General features: G+C 41.3%; 1 protein-coding gene across 3 annotated transcripts in view; it reads right to left on the bottom strand.

Annotated features, from left to right (window-relative positions):
* The window catches only part of WASHC1 (WASH complex subunit 1), a 41,057-nt gene that overhangs the window by 16,784 nt on the left and 4,625 nt on the right, over positions 1 to 19,648 (bottom strand). For all 3 annotated transcript variants that reach the window (XM_057390094.1, XM_057390093.1, XM_057390096.1), the window contains exon 2: positions 14,113 to 14,266. In XM_057390094.1, coding sequence (XP_057246077.1) covers positions 14,113 to 14,261 — 149 coding nt within the window. In that variant the 5' untranslated portion in view covers positions 14,262 to 14,266. The remainder of the gene's footprint in view (positions 1 to 14,112; positions 14,267 to 19,648) is intronic.

The raw sequence follows: 19,648 nt of genomic DNA, 5'->3' as shown, positions 1-19,648 counted from the left end.
GCAATTTTCTCTCTCACCTGTGAGTAGACCTCTCTCCTAGAAGGACTCCACAAAGCATTCCTGAAGCACCAAATAAAAGCAAGGTATCAATAGCCTTTTAGCCAATACCCTGCTGACTTCCAGACACAATTTTCAGGGTATGACAAGGCAGATGTTTCTCYCCCAGAAGGAAGTGCTAAACAAATAGTTATGCAAGCTCAGGCTTGGAAACCAGTAMTTGTTCTCCTCCCTTCCACTCCACGAATGTGAGTGGGTCCAGTGAGGCAGTCAAACACTTCCCTCACTCCCTTTCCTGCCCCATATTATTCCCCAGTGTTTCAGCAGGTACCAACCTCTTCCTTTCCCTTCCCTCACTCAAAGAAAAAAAAGAGGAAAGACAACCACAGCTCCATCCATCCCCACTGCCCACCAAATATAACCAGTAAAAGGAGACAGTCTGAGGCAGACAGCCYGCTCCCAGCACAAGCTGGGGAAGCCAGTTCAGGTGTTTCAAACCATGACGCATCTTCTCTGAGGCACTCTGTACTTTCTCCTGTGATCTCCTGCTCTAGGATTTGACAGGCCAAATCCCACTGACCTTAGGAGATCTGCCAAAAACCTTCACCTGAGATGGTACAGATGCAGGCCCACAATACAGAAGGGATACATATCAGTCTAGAGAATTAATTTATTTGTGGCTGAACAAGATAACTTTGAAAAAAAATTAAACCACTTCAATCCAACTAATCCAAATTCCATCACATGTACAGGCTCCTAGAAGTGCATGACTGTTAAGCACATATAGTTCAAGATACAGCTGTATGTGTTAGTTAAAAGAGACAATACACCATATTCTTACTGAAAAAAATACATGGAGAAAACCCCCTTTACGTTTGATCAGCTTTACTATTTCTACTGCTAGAAATAGTTCAGGAAWCTGAACTTAGTCAAAGGACAACCAGTTTTTGTAAAGAAAAGAAACAGGAAGGAAGGAATGGARTGATGTGGCTGAGAATTTCAGAGGCAAAGTGCTGGAGGCAAGWAGGCATTCAGACCTTAATAATTTAAGGACAATCAGAACAAGAGGGGTAAGTGTTAATAAAATGGCACAATACTGCCCCTCAGAACCCATTGCTCAGGCAGCCAAAACCCCCATGAGCATCTGAACCTACCCCTCRCCTATTTTCTTCATCATTGCTGTGTTATTTAGCCCTCAGTGCTCTTTTCTGCTTGAAAAATGCCTTCAGTTAAATTCAAAGTGACTTTGGAGTTACAAAGGAGCAGGAGACTGCAGCTACAGCCCCTCCCTTTCAGCAGGACATGCTTCATCCAGGACAAGTTAAAAGGGGGTCCATGGAAAAAGGAGAATATATCACCAACCTTTGAATGCTGGGCACTCAAATCAACCTTCCCCTCCCAGTGCAGTTCTTTGGGGAAGCAATGCATGTGGCAGATTAAATCTATCTAATGGATTATCTCTTAATCCATACAGACTTTTATTTTTTGATCTAAGCAGATATTAAAGCCAATCTTTCAGCTGCTTTGATTCAAGCTTTCACTTTCTCTTGTCCCTCTGAAATCTTTTTGCCCTCAAACACTCTGCACTTCATCCCCAACTTAGATCTTGTTTTTCCTTTGTCCTAAAGCCCTCATCCTGCTGCCTTAAACTACGCTCCATTTTACAGGCAATTTTCTCCAACACCCACAGCAAGTTCCAAGAATACTTCCTCCCTCTTGGGAGCCTCTTGGGATCCTCTTGAGGGCCTCTCTTGCTGGCTCACAATACTCTATCCCATCTGCAACCACAGAGCAGATCACTTCCTCTTATTCCCTTGTAACTTCTCTAATAAATCTCACATTCAGGTGTATACTGAAAGATCTCCTCTGCTGTGTCTGTGTMTATTTGTGATGGAAAGATTTGTACTGTTTTCTTACTTGCATAGGAAGAATATTTGAGGCACTCAGAATCTGGCAYCCAGGACACTGGATACTGCCTGACAGTTGTCAGCACTGGCAATAATGCAACCTTTGTATGCAAGTCTCCAAGCTTGCATACACATACATACTCCACAGTGCCAAGCAAAAAAAAAGTGATTTTTATCACCTGTATTTGCTGGGGATCAGACAGCATCAGAAAAGAAGTTTAAAATCAGGGAAGGTTTAAAGACAGGCTGAGAGATTCCCAGAAAGATGGCTGAGAAAGACAAAATTCAGCTGTAAGGAAACATCACAGCAGCAGGAGACCCTTTGCTCTCTATGCTGAACGAAAATGTCACCTGAAAGTGACAGGGATGACAAAACTTCTGAAGTGGGAGAGAGAATAAGCAAGCTGCACACCAAGGTGAACAAGAAAGGTTAGGCAACAGAGGCTGGAGCAAACCTCTCTAGAATACCAAAGAACTTCAATTTCATGTCTGAAGTACAAAAGTARGCGATCAACCAAGGAGAAAGAACATTACAGAGCAGAATGAGAAATGAAAGTTGCACAGGAGGATAAGGCAGACGAAGTATTAAATTACTTTTTCCTTAAATGAGGACTGTACACATCACAGCTAATCAAACTTCTGGTCACCTCCCAGCCCAAGCTCCAAGGCTGAGAGAYAGCAGGGGGATGCTTGGCATTGCTGTTCTAAACTTCAGGGTACATATAGTAAATTTATTTTACAAATACTTGGCTTCTTGCCTAAAAGTCAAGCTGCCTTTTTATTCTTTTTTTAAACAAAGTGTGCTTTTATTAAATTCCTCCCTTACCATGGGAGGCATAAATAAGAAGGGCTGGAGTTTATGGTTATTTTATTTTATTGCCAGGCTCTTCAAGTGGCTGGTGCTGCAGCAGGGTAACAAGGGAAGAAAACTGTCAAAAATGAACATTGTGAGAAGCCCACTCCCTACTCCCACACAGTGCTTCTGCCCCAGCAGCTGGCAACATCTCAGGATAGAGATGGGGAGAGCAAAGGAAAGGCTGCTAAGACATTTATGGTTTACAGGGATCCAGGGAAGCATTGAAAACTAGCTCAGAAAGCCAATTCACCTCAAAAGTTTGAAAGGCAAAAAGGAAAAATACATGCCCTTACAAAGAGCCAAACACGTTCAACCACTCATGGAAAGATCAACTTGTTTGCTTTCTGCTCTTCTCTCTCCATATTTAAGCAGTTTTTAAAGTCTTACTTCTTGCCTGAGTAAGTGTAATCAGAAACTGTCATCATACACCATCTCTGACAGAAAGAAATCCCAAGTGAGGCTGTGTAATCAACGCTCCTTCCTCCATTATGGGTTTGGGTATTATACTAATCAATGTTTATCTCCCTTTGATTGCTCCTCGAGCCTGATTTGCAGGTGTTTCAGCATTTGCATACTGYCCTGCTCCTGTGATGCTGAATGGCTTTGCAGATTGAAGTGTGATCAAGGTTGCCAGGTTATCCTCAGCAGGATCTGGCATATTTCACTCTCCACAAGTTAGGTTCTCACACAAAAACCATTTCATTTTGATTTTTAATCTCTCATTGCACAAGGCACTCCTGCTACTGTGAATTCAGTTTATATAAWACTGGAAACTTAGAATTTTGACGTATCATCACAGCACCCTCCTTCTTCCCCTGCAGCTTGTTCTCCTCCCCAGAAAAGCAGCTTCTCTTTTTTCTTCATAGAAAAAGGTCACAAACAAGTTCCTCTTTAACTTTCCGATCTTTCTACTCGCCTCCCACCACTGACTGATCTAAAAGCAGATGTGCTTTTGGTTTTTTTAGAAGAAATACACATTAAATAGAAAGTATGTGTTTAGTAATAAAGTATACCATCAGAGCTTTAAACTGTGCAAGCTACTTTTGGTTGAACTCCTTCTCCATCAACAGTGTTAATATACATACACAGCACAGGTTCTACCATCACAGTGACAACTTTTGGGAAAGATGACTTTAAGAACTCCATTACTTCTAAGAGAAGCAATAGAAAAAAAGTTTCTTTACCAGTACTGCTGGAGTTCTGCAGGTGACCTTTTGAGTTCCTCCACTGGCAGTGGACTTGCTTCCCAAAGCAGCAGCCACAAGAAGAGTCTGGAGATATTAGGCAGCTGATGATACTTGGTATAGAATCTCAGAATAGTTTGAGTTGGAAGGGACCTTTAAAGGCCATCAGTCCAATCTCCTGCAGCGAGCAGAGACATCTTCAGAWGATCAAGTTGGTCAGAGCCTTGGCCAACCTGGCCTTGAATACTCTGAACAACCTGTTCTGGTGTTTTACCAGCCTTGTCACAAAACATGTCTTCATTATATTTAGTCTGAATCTACCCTCTTATTTTAAAACCAGTACTTCTTGTCCCACCACAACAGGCACTGCTAAGACATTTGTCCTCWTCTTTCTTATAAGCCCCTTTTAGGTAATGAAAGGCTGCAATGWGGYTTCCCTGGAGCCTTCTCYTCTCCAGGCTGAACAACYCCAACTCTCAGTCTTTCCTCARAGGAGAGGTGTTGTAGYAASTGATACTASTACTGYAACCAGTAGAAGTTATTAGTGAAGTACACTAACTAGTCTGTTATCTATGCAGTTTCCACTCATCCTTGCATAAATCTTACAAGTGTTTACTCACTGAAGTTCAATCCTGTGTAGTAACAGCCTTACGTGTTTTCAGTTTTGTTTTTCTTCTTTTTCTTTTAATCACTTGTGAAAGGACAACTAATCCTGTTTGAATTTTATGAGACTGTCAAAAGTAAATTTTGTTTCCATGTTGCTTGAAGTAATAGATCTTATTTGGCAGATAGCTTGAGAAGGTGTTTTGGCACCTTGTAATCTTAAATTAATCAAATGTGTGTACACCAACATTAGGCTTCTCTTTCTCCCATCAAAGCTCCRTTCTCAGACTAGCCAAAGATCTTCMTCCCTGTCCCCATTGAAAAGAAAATGTGTATCACTACAGAGTCACTGGAAACATAAGTGGAGAAATGCCCAGGTGACCCTGCAGTGAACTATATCTGGGGTAGGGAGAGCTAATGCCTTTCAAAATATCTCAGATTCCTCTGGATTATTRAKGGTACTGTGTATGAGTCTACACAAWGKYCCKGTCACACAGCTCACTCCTAATCAACATTATGCCCCAGTTTCCTATCAGCAAGAGTTACAGAAGASAGATCAGCYTGGGCTGACATGTCTGATCTGTGCCCTCTCCCAGGTGGGGCTGCGAGAGAAATTCATAAACCACCAGCCAGAAATGCTGTTTCTTCTGAGCTTCWCCTGAAGGTAGCAACAGCAGGAGTAGAGAACTGACAAGGAGGYACCCAGCCCTTTTAGGCTCTGCCTCATTTGAGCCAAAGATACATCATCATGTTCATGTGGGAGGAGTGACATTTGCAGAGCCTTCCTCCCCTCTGGCCAGGCAGCCAGGAAGTTAGTTACTCTTTACTCCTACCTTCTAAGCAGTTTCAAATGTTTTCTCGACCAAGGTAAGTAGTACCAGTTACAAAAGTGTGGTAAGAACCAATTCAGTGATCATTCCTACAGGYCTTGCTCTGATGTAAAGCTGAACATATCAGGAAAGCTGAGCTCCCACTCCTTCCTTGGGATGGAGGATTTTTATACCATGACAGCACAYAGCACAAACACTACTCTTAGTCTGTTGATCTCACCAAAACAAGCCATTGTCATCAAGAGTAACAATACTGATCAAAACACGCCTGCCTCCAGAGCAGAAAATGATTCCTGGTGATAGGAGTTCACACTCTCATCGTTCTCCAAGAAAAGYACTGCTTTTCTTTGCATTTAATCAAATATCCTTAGAACTTCGTAGCTTTTCACCCAAAGATCTCAAAGCAATTTCCAAGTGTTAATTAAGTCTCGGTTGCTTGTGAAGCCAAGAGTGGAATCATTTGTCCCCTGSAACAAAGAAAACCTAGGGAAATTCACAGTAGAGTCTCAGCATTTCAGATTTTCACTCCTTAATTCACTAACTTGAACATTTTTGAATTAATTCACAGGAGTTGTCACACACCTTTCAGTAGTTGCTTAATTTTCCATTTTACTGGGTTTAAGGCCACCTGTGCAAGCTCATCTGCCTTTTTCAGTGCCTCCCCATTGCCAAATCCATCCCATTACTGCTCTCCAGAATAAACTACAGCCAGCAAGGACTGACACAAAATAATGAACATTCTCTCACCATCACTATTTCTTTCATGGGATTCAAAATGTAGCCTCCACCTACATTTAAGACACATGTTTACAAATAAAGGTTTTTGCATTGACTCATTGACTTTAAATTTTCTCCACCTCCAAGCAGCTGATAGTAACCACACAGAAACTTGACTCACAGACCACAAGTTGAACTCTTCAGTCCCCTTTTCAATAAAACATACTTAAGAGCTATCCTTTACAAAAAAAAAATTGTTGTTCTGCAGAACTGGACTTGAATATCCAGGAGAAAGAAAGCCTAGCCAAGAAAAAGGACATGCTATCATAAACGTGTCTGTTTCAAAGATAATGACAATTTCTCTTCTCATAACTCGTATTTCCTTTCTGATTTTCATCACATGATAAGGGTCTGCCTCTGTGGCCTTCCCTCTGTCCTGACCTGTTCATGTTGTAATCAGATCCTTGGTGAATGACCAAACTAGACTTTGAAGCATGATTTGGGGTATCCAGGGCACTTTGCTTTGCACTCAATACGATGTGTCTGCTCATCATGTTGCTGCAGTGATCCTCATACTTTCAACAGCTTCTATTTCCTTCCATTCTTCCTTCAGTTGGACACTTCTGCCCATGCAAACATTGACCCTTGCTGCTTCTTCTTAGCAATGGCCTTGTCCAGCATCCTGGGAGGACTAGCTTCAATTCCCAAGATTACCCAAAATTTTGCTACAATTAAACCAARCCCAAGTACATAAGATACACTTTCTCAGAAAATTTCCAGCCCTTTGCCAGTTACAAAAAATCCTTGCTAACTTAGCTTTTCCCTTTCTMACCCTCGCTTTCAAATTCAATTTCTCTTAACAGATCCTCCTTTTTCAAAATAGGGCTCCTACTTCTAAAGGAAAGATTTTTTTACACTTTTTTTTGCAAATGAAGTTTTTTATTTCATAATATTTACTCTTCGGAAATAGAGGKTGTTTAGTGTCACTTCTTCATTTTCCTACAATCAATTGCAGTCATGCTCAAATCTCAAAAGGCACCTTCTATGATATACCCATCAACAAGCTAATTTGAGTGTAAGTGCTTCTTCAATAAATTAGATCAGCTCTTTAAGACACCTTATCCATCTAACACCTTTCCTGAGTGATTACAGCACTTCTTACTTTCTTGAGGGACTTSTACTTACTTTTCCCCTGAAAACTTTGGGTTGCAGGCACCCTTTAGACCTTTAGAACTAGTCTAGACAAATGATTTCATTTTCCCCACTGTCAGTTTAAAAATAATCTTCCCATGCACTCACAATTAGTCATTATGAATGGAAAAATCTTCACAGTAGTATCAGAACAAAATTGTACAGTACACTTTCCAAACCTCTTTCCCCACCCCAAAACTGCCAGAACTGTAAATTCATAAACTTTAACAGCTTAACCACTCTCCCTGTGACATACACAAGAAATGTTCTCATAATCAATGTTTTAGCAGCAGCTAAACCCCTCCTCCSAGCTACAAGTAAGCATGAAGTGTAACGAAAGGCATGATTTTGGCTGTGTGGTTGTTTGTTCCCCATCCTCTAAATTGCCCATGTGCTAGAAAAAAGGAAGAAAACCCTGCCTGGTGCTGAGTTCTGAGCTTCTCAAAAAAACAAACAAATAAACAAAAAACAACTCACATGGAGTCTGAGTTCATTCTGSAATTAACAAAATCCAGGATGTCACTTTTAAAAGTATTGTTGAAGCAAAACCAAACTACCTAGTCACTGGGACAAAGCAACAGAGAGAGCTGCACTGTGGAGATCATGACCTTCCTTGTTTCTTGGTGCTGAGCTACTGGAATGTTTTATTTATAAATATATATCTATACTGGAATGTTATATATATGTCACAGATTATCAGAAAGGCTATTCCTACTGCACTACCACAGAGCAGAAGAAGCACAACAGCTTTACCTCCTGTTCTAAAAGGAATGTCCTGTTATGTCTCTTTAGCTCATCAARCATGCTTTCAGATTCAGCTTTGCTGGTCAATCTAAAACAAGAGTCCTAGAAATAAATTAAAATGCAAATACCTGGTTTTGTAATGCACATTAATCCAGAAGAAGGATCATATTCTTGGATAAATTAAGAAAGGAATCCAATTCACCATGCTGCGCSAGGGAGAGGAGGGGATAAAAATTATTAATGGCATAGCATGGTGAATTCCCTAAATAAAATGTTTGTCTGGAGGATTTAGAAGAAGGGATAAAAATTTCTGGAGCATGGGATAAAGAATTTGGATGGTAGAGTATGTTGAAGAGAAAYGCCAGGTGGGTAATTTAGGTTCTGGTGGATTTAGATGGAAGAAAACCAGAAACTCCTTCATTAGCATCTGCAAATGCATCTACAGTCTCCAAAAGCACTGCYCTGTCTCAACTGTCAGTTACATTTACACCTAAACCCTTACAGCCTTCCCCATTTGCAAAACCCAGCGACAACACCACAGCAAGTCAGAAAGAAGCACCACGGARAGGGAATTTAATCCACCAGTCAAGTGTGAAGAACAGACCTTTGGCACTGGTGTTCCTCCCCCAACCCTCTCCTCAGCATGCACTTTCCCATAGGAGCGAGCCTGTAATACACATTTCAAGCCACTCAGTGTTATTTTCCAGACAGTTTTCTCCATGCTACATCCCTAATGGAAGTCATGCCTGTAAAACAAAATGACTTATTTGAATCTCTTCCTCCAGGGCTGACTGAATACACGAAAGTCACCCATAGGAACAGAAAATTACGACAACACATGTGTGACTCTCAAGTGTCTGAAGCTGGTTGAGAAGGTAGAGCTATCAGTTTGGGTAATAAAACAGTAACATGGCAGTAGTGTCAAGAATAGTGGGAGTGGGAAAATCTGGCAATATTGCCAAAACTGTGGGCTAAGAAATACCTTCTGCTRTGGGCACACACTGATTTGTTGTTATGATCTTGTTCTCTTTGTCTGTTTCCAAAGAGTAACAGCCACAGTCACTTGCAGTCAAGGACTGAGGGGCAAAGGAATCACTCCTGATGGGGAAGTTCATAACATGTTTGCCAAAACCCTCTTAATTAACACACACTTATTGCTGAAAAAAATTAGCTCACAAGAACCTGAAAGCTGCTACTCAATATTGAATTTTCTCCAACAAGGCACAGAGTACAAACAAGAGACTGTCCTTGTCAGGATAAAAAAAAGCATGAACTAAAATAAATCAACAATTCATATGTACTTAAATTACCTTAATTTCTCCTTACTGTTTGCCTTTCCTACTGCACATGCCATCTGTTTTGATCAAATTGTCTCATATTTCCACATATTCTTCCACTGTAAGAATAGAAAGAATCTTCTCAAGAGCTCCTTAAAGTCTGAAATTGTTGTGTGCCTCCTTATGCTTAGCAGCTTKGAGACCAATTCCAGAAGTAGGAGGACACCTCTCCTGCAATTTTGCACAGATCAGACCCCACAAAATCTTAACGATTTTAGCAGCATCTAGAAAGATTTGTGACCTGGTCTATTGCAAAACAGTCACTCTCCCTTTGCCTCTTTTTGATGGTGTAGGATGCCTGCTAGTGTGAGCAGCCCCCAGCCTTCCAAGCATGCTGATCTCACCCTCATGTCACCTCCTAAAGCCTTCTTCCTACAGTCTGGGAACTTCTCCGAAGCTAAATCTTTCCAAGCTGTCAAAGTTAGCTTCCAGAGGATCATGGCAGCCAAAACAAATGAATGGTTCCTTACAAAGTGTGTGCTACACTTAAAAGGAAAATAAATCCACATTACTTGGACATACATCTACAAGAATAATAACCATCTGCAGGGAAAATGTCTTYCCCGTACTCCATTTCCTTATGTCTGCAGGACACTCCACTCCCTCTTTACCTCACTTCTGCTGCTTAATCTTCCTGGCAGCAAATGACTGCTCCTACAGCCTCTCAAGAGAGGTATCTGATACTAAACTACACCTAGCATCCTCTTTCAGATGACCTCTGGGACAACTTCAAAGTGCCATGAGGCACCTTGTTGTTAAACAAGAGTCATAACACTCTCAAATTAACTGGAGCAAAATTGATTCCCTGGGCTATAGTGAGTCTCTTGGTGCAAACTCAYCTGCATGGTGAGCCATCACAGAGGACAGCTCTCTTCCTAGAAAGATCCAACCCTTGTAGCCAGCAGAGGAACAAACACAACGCAGTGTCCAAGCTCCAAGCTGCATCCCAGAGCCCCACTGCACAACACACTACAGCTTGCAGCAAGATTCTTCTTGGCAAGTTTCCATTCCATAGACCTCTTAAATTAAATAMATTTACTCTGATATATTCATTCCCYCACTTCCATTATTAATCATCATGACTAATCACAGTAATAAGTTTAAAACAAGGAGAGCTTTAAAACACCCAAATGCACCTAATGATTAAGATTTTGTCTGTATTTTCAACTTCAGGACTACTCACAACTCAGCTCTGCTCGTCCTAAACATCCCTTAAGGCTCTGYTGCCCAGCCACCTACTCCTTACCTTCCTAATAACACCATTACCAGATTTCTCCCTCACCCCAACAGCATTTCCACAGTGCTTTYGTTTTGGAGGGTTTCAGAAGTGTGGCTCTCAGTTAAACTTTTGATTAATATCAAAGCCCTTTTCAAATGTAATAGGAAATCAGTTTGGATCCAGCCGGGGAGGAAACCGGATACACTGGTTTAGCAAAATATTATCCCAGCAAAAGACACTGAATAAAGATTTTTTTTAAAATAGCAACCAGAAATTCTTCCATAAACTGAAAAAATAAGTATGAGCAATTTTGTACACTGGACCACTTGGGGCTGGATCCCAGGAAAGGAAACCAGGACCTTGATAGTAACATTCCAGTCACAAGAATTTCAYTTCTTTCTACTGCTGTAATACTCCATGAGATAACTTGCAAAAGCAATTTTCCATAAATCTATTACCCAAAAGTGAACACTTTGAACAGCAAGCTGACAGTATTAGAGGTTATTAACATTTCCTGCCAACACAAACTCTTCAGAAACTGAGAAATCTCAAAGGACAAGCCTACCTAACTAGGGGGGCATATCAGGAAATCAAAACCCACTACCTATTTCAAGTACTTATCACAACAACATTCCTGTAAAATATTCCATAGCACATGATTCCAACACAAGCTCCCACTCAGAAAAGGCTGAAAATAAGAAAACAAATAGAAGAAAGACTACGGTTAATTGAGTGTTTAAATTGGTCATCCCAACTCCTGTGACTAAAAAATCCTTCTTAAATTCAAATAGATAYTATGTCMGATTGGCTATGTTAGAATATTTATGTTTGAAACAGTAATGGTATGTATTAATATCTCAATAACTACAGTAAGTTTATTTGATCTTTACTGCAGCTTCCACAACAGATTAATTACTTGAATTCAGTTAACACAGACAAGGTTAAAAGTTCCATTACKCCAAAGCATGAACTTGAGAAGGACATGCAGCCTCTTGATCTCCTCACAGTRCTGATATTAGCACCAAGAGGACAGACAGGACTTCCTACGAGAAAGGGTCTGCTGGGYCTAAGATATCAACCTGCACAACCCAGTAGCCAAGAGCTTTGGTGTTCCCCATGTGGAAAAGGTCAGGTGGGTCTGTGCTCCTGAGGGTTAGGAATATGACAGAGAGGGATGYTGAGCTGATGTATCCTGCTCTAAGTGATTCCTGATCACAGTCCAGGCCTGCTCTCCAAGGCTGGGCCCAGTGGTGATGCTCTGGGTCTCAGCCATAGTGTACCTGTGGTTTTGCACCTGCACATCACTTGATTGTCGATGAACTAACAAACTCTGCAGTGTCTCATTCACCAAATACCTTGCCACAGCTAACAGCAAGTAAGYTTCTTTTGAGAATGATTGGAAAGAAGAGAGGTTGGCAAACACTTGTYACATGGGTTATTTCCCAAATTGCCCAAAAAAGGCAGAAGAGAAGGAAAGCTCCCTGTATTTTCTTCTAATTCCCTAGATGGAAAGGTATCTTTCCTGTGTTATCTTGACCCATTCATTCTATGAATTCATACTCAATTGTCATGTCAGCAACAACTCTGAGCAGAAACTTTTGATTAGCTAAAATGGAAACAAAGATCTGATTGTAATTTCCTTTTTTTTCAGAGAGTAAGAGACAGTTTCACTCCACTTTCAATAAACTATAGACTGGCTTGCCACTCTCAAAAGCACTGTACCAATCCAAAYGTTCCGACAAAACAACTTCAGAACATCTGCATCTTTGTAGTACAGAGGTAATGAGTTTGACACACTCAGCCAAGTTTCCCACAGTGAACAAGTTTCTTCTCCATCAACACTGCAAGCTGCTGTTTTGCAGATCAGAACAGTCAGCTTCCCCAGATAAGGCAGCTCCTTCCTGGAAATGGAAGACAGAGCTGCTTTATCTCAGGAAAGGGAAGATAAAAGGTCACTCTTCACTAAGTGGAAAAGTTCTCACCTTGAAAGCATTGCCCCTTGATTGACATGGAAAAACCAAGGTCATGGAACTTCTAATCAGATGCCTGCATAATTACTAAATCACTATTAATTATATCAGAGAGCCAAGACCTCAGAGGAAAGGCAAAGCAAACAAAGAACCCAATGAAGCCTCCTCTGTTGTTGAAGAAAATTGGTAATTAAAAGTCATGAGTGCACCAAAGAGTGAGGGAACAGCATCACAGTCACCGTTCAGTACTCGGGAATGACTTGCATACAAAGCACCAGGCTTGTCTCCCTAGGGAAATTACAGGGTACTGTGTTAGACAGCACTGAGGAGAGAAAAAACAGGGAAAAASAGAGACAGAAAAAGAACAATTCCTGTATTATAAACAACTTTATTTGCCSCACAAAGAGGGACAGAACTACCAACCAGTCGCAAGTTTGAGAGGTGCTTTCYACATGTTTCTGGCAGCTCTAGAAAGCCTTCTCCCAGCCTTAGATCATGATGTGTCCCCTSCTGTGAAGGGCTCAAAAGGAGACTGTTCAGCTTAATCCAGCCCACACACAGCCCTTGCCCAAACAAACTATTCCACTGGAAAACCTTTATGTCCCTCAATGACCTGAGCTCAGCCTTGGTGACTGCTCTTTCCATCAAAAGCTAAAGAACTTCCATCTACCCTTAAAAAAAACCTTTAAAACTCAAAAAAACCACAGAGCATCATGATCCTGGCTCACACCAAAGTAAATTAAACTAGATATCCTGATACCTGCTGAAACCAAAGCATGTACTTTTGGAAATTAGACTATGAAAAAATGAAGGCTGCTGTTTCCATACCAATGATATCACACACCACCTCAGAGCACCAAAATGCCAAAGATGGCACTGGATGGAAAAAGGCACCATGTTATCTATCATCATTTGCAASCAAACACAAGAATCTCTCTGATCTGCTGTACAGGCAGTCTTATAGAACCAATCCTAAAGATGATCATATTCAAGAGATGATAAGTCTGGACCAAATCCATCATGAGATGGGCTTAGGTGGATTATGATACTGTGGCAAGAAACCCAGTCTCATTCACTCAGCCCTTCTAACACACAAAAAGAGAAGTACAAAACATCAGAAGCCCAAAGAGAACAGTTTGTACGTCCCAGAGAGCAGAACAAAGAGACATTTTCTACTTCGCTGCTTCAAGTACARTGACTCAAAAAGACGTATCTTCAAGATATTCTAAATAACAAAGCCTCTCCTTTAATACATGAGCAAGAAGGAATAAAGGATAAATGCAGCACAAGCAGTAATGCAATTTGTGGAAGTCTGCCACTGAATAAAAAATTAATAACCAACAATCTCTGGCTAACTGCAGCCATTTCATCATGCTTAACTTTGACAGACTCAAATCTAATAAACTTGTATTGAAGTGCATCTAGTCCTTTTAYATCCCTTTTCTGAACTTCCATTGCTTACCAACACAATGGCCTTTCACTGCTGTAACCTTATCACAGCACTCTGTTTTGTAATGCTGAATACTAAGCAAYCAACCCCCCAGGAGACCACTTTACCTGTTGAAGATATCGCCCGATACCTTTTGCAGATACTGAAGTGCATCTGCCACCTGCTGTACAGCCTCCTCCCTGCGTAGGTCTGGCTGRATCAGGGGCACTGAATATGTCTGCCCTTCCAAAAAGTGCTTCTGTGCTACTGCGGCCATTGTACCTAAAGGAAARAACAAATAGGTCACTACAATAAACACACTACCATTTTATCACGGCAGTTATCCAGGGACTTCCATCTTCTGCTCCACTAATTATTTTAGGAAAGCATTTGCAACAGTATTGGTGAGCTGAGGAGAAAGGCRTAAGTAGTAAGGTTGACATACTGGATTTTTAATAAATTCAAGTGAGGTGGGAGTCTCTTGCTTATCTGAATGTTCTTAGGAACCATGATTTTATTTTAGCATGCTACTTAACAAATCTCTGCTCAGTACTGTTATGAAAACAAAGACCACACTTAGAAGCAAGGTCAGTTCAGGGTGGCAAGACTTGTCAGAAACCATCCCATCCCATCCCCTCCTCCCTTTTCTCATATTCCATGTGGATATATTTCAGGTCATCCAACCCTATTAGTAAAAGGCAGTATTTAATCTTACACTTCTACTCCAAGAAACACACCATCAGTCCCTTCCAAGAACAGCAGCCATGAAATTACAAGACATGCACATGTACATACTCCCTTGCTCCAAGTAGGTTAATGAGAGTTCTTCCATTCTGAGATTCCCAGGAGCTGTTTTTTGCTTCTGGTGACTGATTTTATTTTAGTAACTATCTTGAAAGAAGCCTCCTTGTTTTAGAATCCTTTCATATCTCAAACCTAACCAGTCACYRAAATRCTTCCATTGTGTGCAACACATACAYACCAGAGCAGTATGCACACTTTTGGATGCAGCTGGGCCAGTACCACTGCTCTACAGCTMAGCCAGAAGGCTCCACATCATTCATGTTTCCATCCTGAGCCTTGCKCACCTCTCCCTCAGCAATTCCCAAAAAGTCTGCCTCCCATGTCTTTACTCACAAAAACAATGAAAAAGTTCTGGGACATGGAAGTGCATAAAGAGAAAAAATCCATTTCTGTGAGCACGTTAGAAATTACAAACTCACAAATTCATGACTGTTAAGACATTCTGAAGAATGAACAGAGTAGAATATCCATAGAGTTTTCTAACCCAAACTACTGCTAGGTCCACACAACTCCCTTCAAACTTGTTTTCTCTCTGTCTCTTTTCATTCAGGCTATAAAAACCACACAGTTTACAGGTGTTCATTGCAGAGTTTCATCACACAGAGCTCTGTATAAGAAAACATTCATTAAGCTGAGGAGAAGAAAAAACAAAGAAGGATCAAAACCCAAGGTATCGGAGAGGGACATTTCAGGACACACCACATTCCCTACGTGGTACTTGGAAGTCTGCAGGGGCTAGTCCAGAGGGCACTGCTGTGTGCAGCCTGTATTCCTGGCTTTGTAGCTGKGCAGAGAATAACACAGAAACATAGAAACACAGCCCATTCTGAAGAAATTCACAAAACAGAAGCCTAAAGACATAATGACAACATAAACCAATAGTTTTATATGTGAAAATTAGAGGGGTCTTCACACATTCTTTCAATTCAGTATCTTGCTTCAMAAAATGAAGAGATAACAGATTAGACTTGCCTGCAGCCATTTCTGTACATTTAAGAAACACCATATACCTTTTCCAAATTTGTCCCTTAAGATGATACCACAATGGGGTAGGAAAAGCTTTCTGTAAATGTGATGTGGCTGTTATTTTAAGGGTATTCTTTTGGGATGCGGGGCTTACTAGGTTGTTTTGTTGCTTTGGGTTTTTTTTGGTGGGGATGTTTAGTAATGAATCATATAAGATGTAAGGGCACGTAGAAGCCTTTCCACAGTTAACAAATTTGCAAGATCAAGCCCATCCATTAGAGAGCTGGATCTGCTGCCAGTCTAGCAAGCCTAGACCTATTCTGTTTCATTTCATGCATCACTGGCAGCCAGACTCTGTATCTGCACTCTTTAGTGGCAATGTTTGCACACTGATTAGTCTTCTTGACTGGGCCTACTCAGCAGACAGGAAATTATTATTTAGAGCTGTAAAGCATACAAGTTAATCTGAGAGGAGTACAGCTAATTTTGAGACAGCAGTTTTTGATCTGCTGACCATAATCAAGCTTGAATCCTTTTCYTTTCAAACCCACTATTTGACTGTCACCACAGAACAAAGGCAGATAACACAGCAAGGATGTAGTTATGAGTTACTCTGGCCCCAGCAACAAAAGGAGTTTATGATCCTCCCTGCCACTGGTCACAACTCYGCTGTCGCATCAGGGCTGCTGATGTTTGGGATGCCTATTTTTAACTCAAATCAGTTCAATGACCCAATTTACTGCAGCCAGATAAACAGCTGTAATTGCCCAGTGATGAAGCATAGTGGGAAGCAGGGGCATGAAGGAAAYTTCTTAAACCTGCTTTATTATCAAAACCATTCCTGTGTAAAGGTAATCCKGAGAAAGCCAAGCTTTTCACCTCCTGAGGCCAGATGAGATTATACAGCCCCAGTATGATCTCTCAGACTCTGACCAATCCTAATTCCCCCAGTGACCTTTCGAAAACCAAGCTCAGTCCAGCTGCTGACTRACAGATTCTCATACTCAGGAGCTGTGCTCCTCTAGCTACTCCCAAAATATTTCTTTCCTTGCAGTCAGAAGCYACAGACTGTCCTTCAGGTCCCACTGCTCCCTTGCAAAGAGAGGAGCACACAGTACCGGGCAGAGCAGGAAAATTCCTGAGTGCTTCTGCTCACACTGTCACAGTCGGTCTGTTGGTAAACTTCACCTTCACAGGTTCTCAATGCAGACTCTTAAATGAGCTTCAGATTCTCACCTTTCCTGAAAAAAAACCACACTAGAGAAATATGGCAGACTCTGGAAACTGCTGCCAGAAACAGTCACAAGAGACAGTTCTTTCTGAGCAAGGGAACAAACTAGAGATCTACAGCAAGGAAGAGGGAGAACARCAACAATTAAATGACTAGACTTGGGCAAAATCCCATGCTGCAGCTGCTATTTGCTACCCCTTAGGACCAAACTAACTGGAGAAATAAATCAGTTTTACAATTTGAATAAGGTTCTCATGCTTAGAATAAAAGCAGAATTGCTTCACATAATAGAGAGAGACTGCAGGAGTAAGGAATATTTTAACAGGAAAAATTMAAAATATTCCCAGAAAAAGTCAGGAAGGAAAGCAAAGACTAGAATGTCACTCAGTAAGACTGACTATTCCATTATCTCAAGTTCCAGTGGATTGAGAAGGAAGCAAAACRTTTTCATGCCATGCTCCATTATCAGAATGAGACACTACATTAAAACAAAAAAGTAACTGCTGCATATTAGCAATATGTCAATTCTTTCACCCTATTCAAGGGGTGCCAATCCTTCATGTAAACATAAACAGCAGAGGTGCAAATAAACTGCTTATATCTCAAATATGGAAGGGACTTCCAGCAAAGTAACAAACTGGTTCCAGTATCACTCCAGAATGTTACCTAGGGAGCTGGTGTGTTTCAGCAGCAAGTACAGTATGCTGGAATTATGACAGCTGGCATGAAATACCCTGATGYTACAGTGAGAAATGGACACAGATGCCCAAAGCAAGTATGAGTCACAARAGCAGATGTCAGATCACCCAAGAGATTTAATCATTAGTGGTGTGACCACCAATGGGTCACACTAGGCAGAAGAAACAGCAAAACAGGACTTCATTTTTTTTGTGATCAAAGAGGCTCTGGAAAAGRGCTGCAGCATCTGGGGGCCCCAGCCACTCTTTATTCAATTATTTTTTCTATGTCAACTTTCATGATCAAGACAAATATGTTCTGGTGTTATATAATGACCTCATTTACCTTATTAAAGTAAAGACAAAGAGAAAAAGGTTGTTTTCTCACTGCACCACCTGCTTCCAAGTGCTATGTCCTGATTTGGAAGTTCTGACAGAGCTACTGACTGCTCAGATTTGCACTTCTGCCTTAAGCTGGCTGTGCCTGTCACCTGAGGCAAGCTGGTCCAAAGCTCCTCAGGGCTTCTGGCTGTCCCTCTGCACTCAAAGCTGCTCTCTCCCTCTCCGTTCCAACATTCACACTGGCAAAAGCTGAGAGAAACAGCAGGAGTGGGAGACTGACAGAATCAGTCTCCACCAGACTGTCTTGCCTTTCCAAAAGACTTAAACCAGGACAGATACAGGCTGAGCAGGCCAGGGTTTTCAGGCATTTGTGAAAAGTCATTTCAAATTCTCCCTGAAAGTAATTTCTTACATGCAAAACTTTCTACCATGTTTACCTGGACAAACATTTTCCCATGGTTCAATCTTCTGGCGTATTCAAGTCATACCTTGATTGTGCTGGAGGCTTGCCTAGAGGCTATCCCAACAAATATCAGAATTAAATCCTCCAAGGTAAAACTAAAAATGATTAAAAAGGATAATTATCTCACCTTGCCYTCCACAGATAAAGCACACTCCTATGAGTTTACCAGCTGCAAAAAGAGAGAACTGTATTTAAAAGAGACCTGAAATGCTAGAAAAGCAAAACATGTCATTGCATTTGCTCCTCCTGTTGAGGGGCAGGATAAGGCAGTATGTGCACATACACTCACACAGATGCAGACACTGAAACAAAAGCTAGAAATTGCTCAAATGYAGCATTAGAGCCTACACAGAAGTCCTATTACTGTGCAACAAACAATCTTTCTGCTCTGTGTTGACATTCACAGTAGGGGTTGAAATTTAGTCCTCCAGCAGAGCACACAAGAGGCCACTATGTGGGATGGGAGAACAGGATGCATTTCCAGCAGTGAGAAGAGAGGTTCACCACAGTCCTTGTGCTAATCCAACTTTACCTTATTTTTGGGAAAGCAAGGTGGGGGGAGRAGAGAAGCACTTTGAGAAGTTAAGAGGATGAAAAGTCTATTTATATTTTTTAATTAACCATGTTCTACAGTGTTATTAAGCAGCAATCAAAGATGCAGATGCTACTGATTTGATTGGCAAGAAGTATACTGTGCTGAATATTAARGAAGTCTGCCCCTATAAATAGGTCTAATCACCATCTGAAGGCTGGAAGGCAGTGATGAAAGAAAGCATTAATAAGACCCTAATTAGGCCCCGTAGCAGGCTGTACTCCACCAGGGTGCTCCTCTTACTAGATGTSTCTTATAGTAGCACCCTCAAACTCCAGTGCAGATGTTACTGCTTTGGTCTCAAGACCTCGAGTAGCTATTTTTGACAAAACTATGAAGAATGGGGTTTCTCCATTYCTTGGAGTGCCTGGCATCATCTGGGATTTTGCCTTCCAGTGCTATTTCTGGAACAAAAAGGCTTTCCATTCCAGCTGTCCCACCCTGCCCGCTCTCAAGGAGTGAATTAAACCGAGGAGCTGGAGTTCCCCAGATTCAGAAACTGGCAACAAGYGCAGGAAAGTGAAAAGCTTTAGAAGCCATCTTTTTCCCTCCCTCTCAGCAGCAGGAATGCAACATGGCCACTTCTACA

This window comes from Malurus melanocephalus, unplaced genomic scaffold (assembly GCF_030028575.1).
Source record: "Malurus melanocephalus ecotype Western Australia unplaced genomic scaffold, MMel_1.1 scaffold_22, whole genome shotgun sequence".
NCBI classification, from domain to species: domain Eukaryota; kingdom Metazoa; phylum Chordata; class Aves; order Passeriformes; family Maluridae; genus Malurus; species Malurus melanocephalus.
Note: the sequence above shows the minus strand (reverse complement) of the source record. Positions and strands in the feature narration are given on the sequence as shown.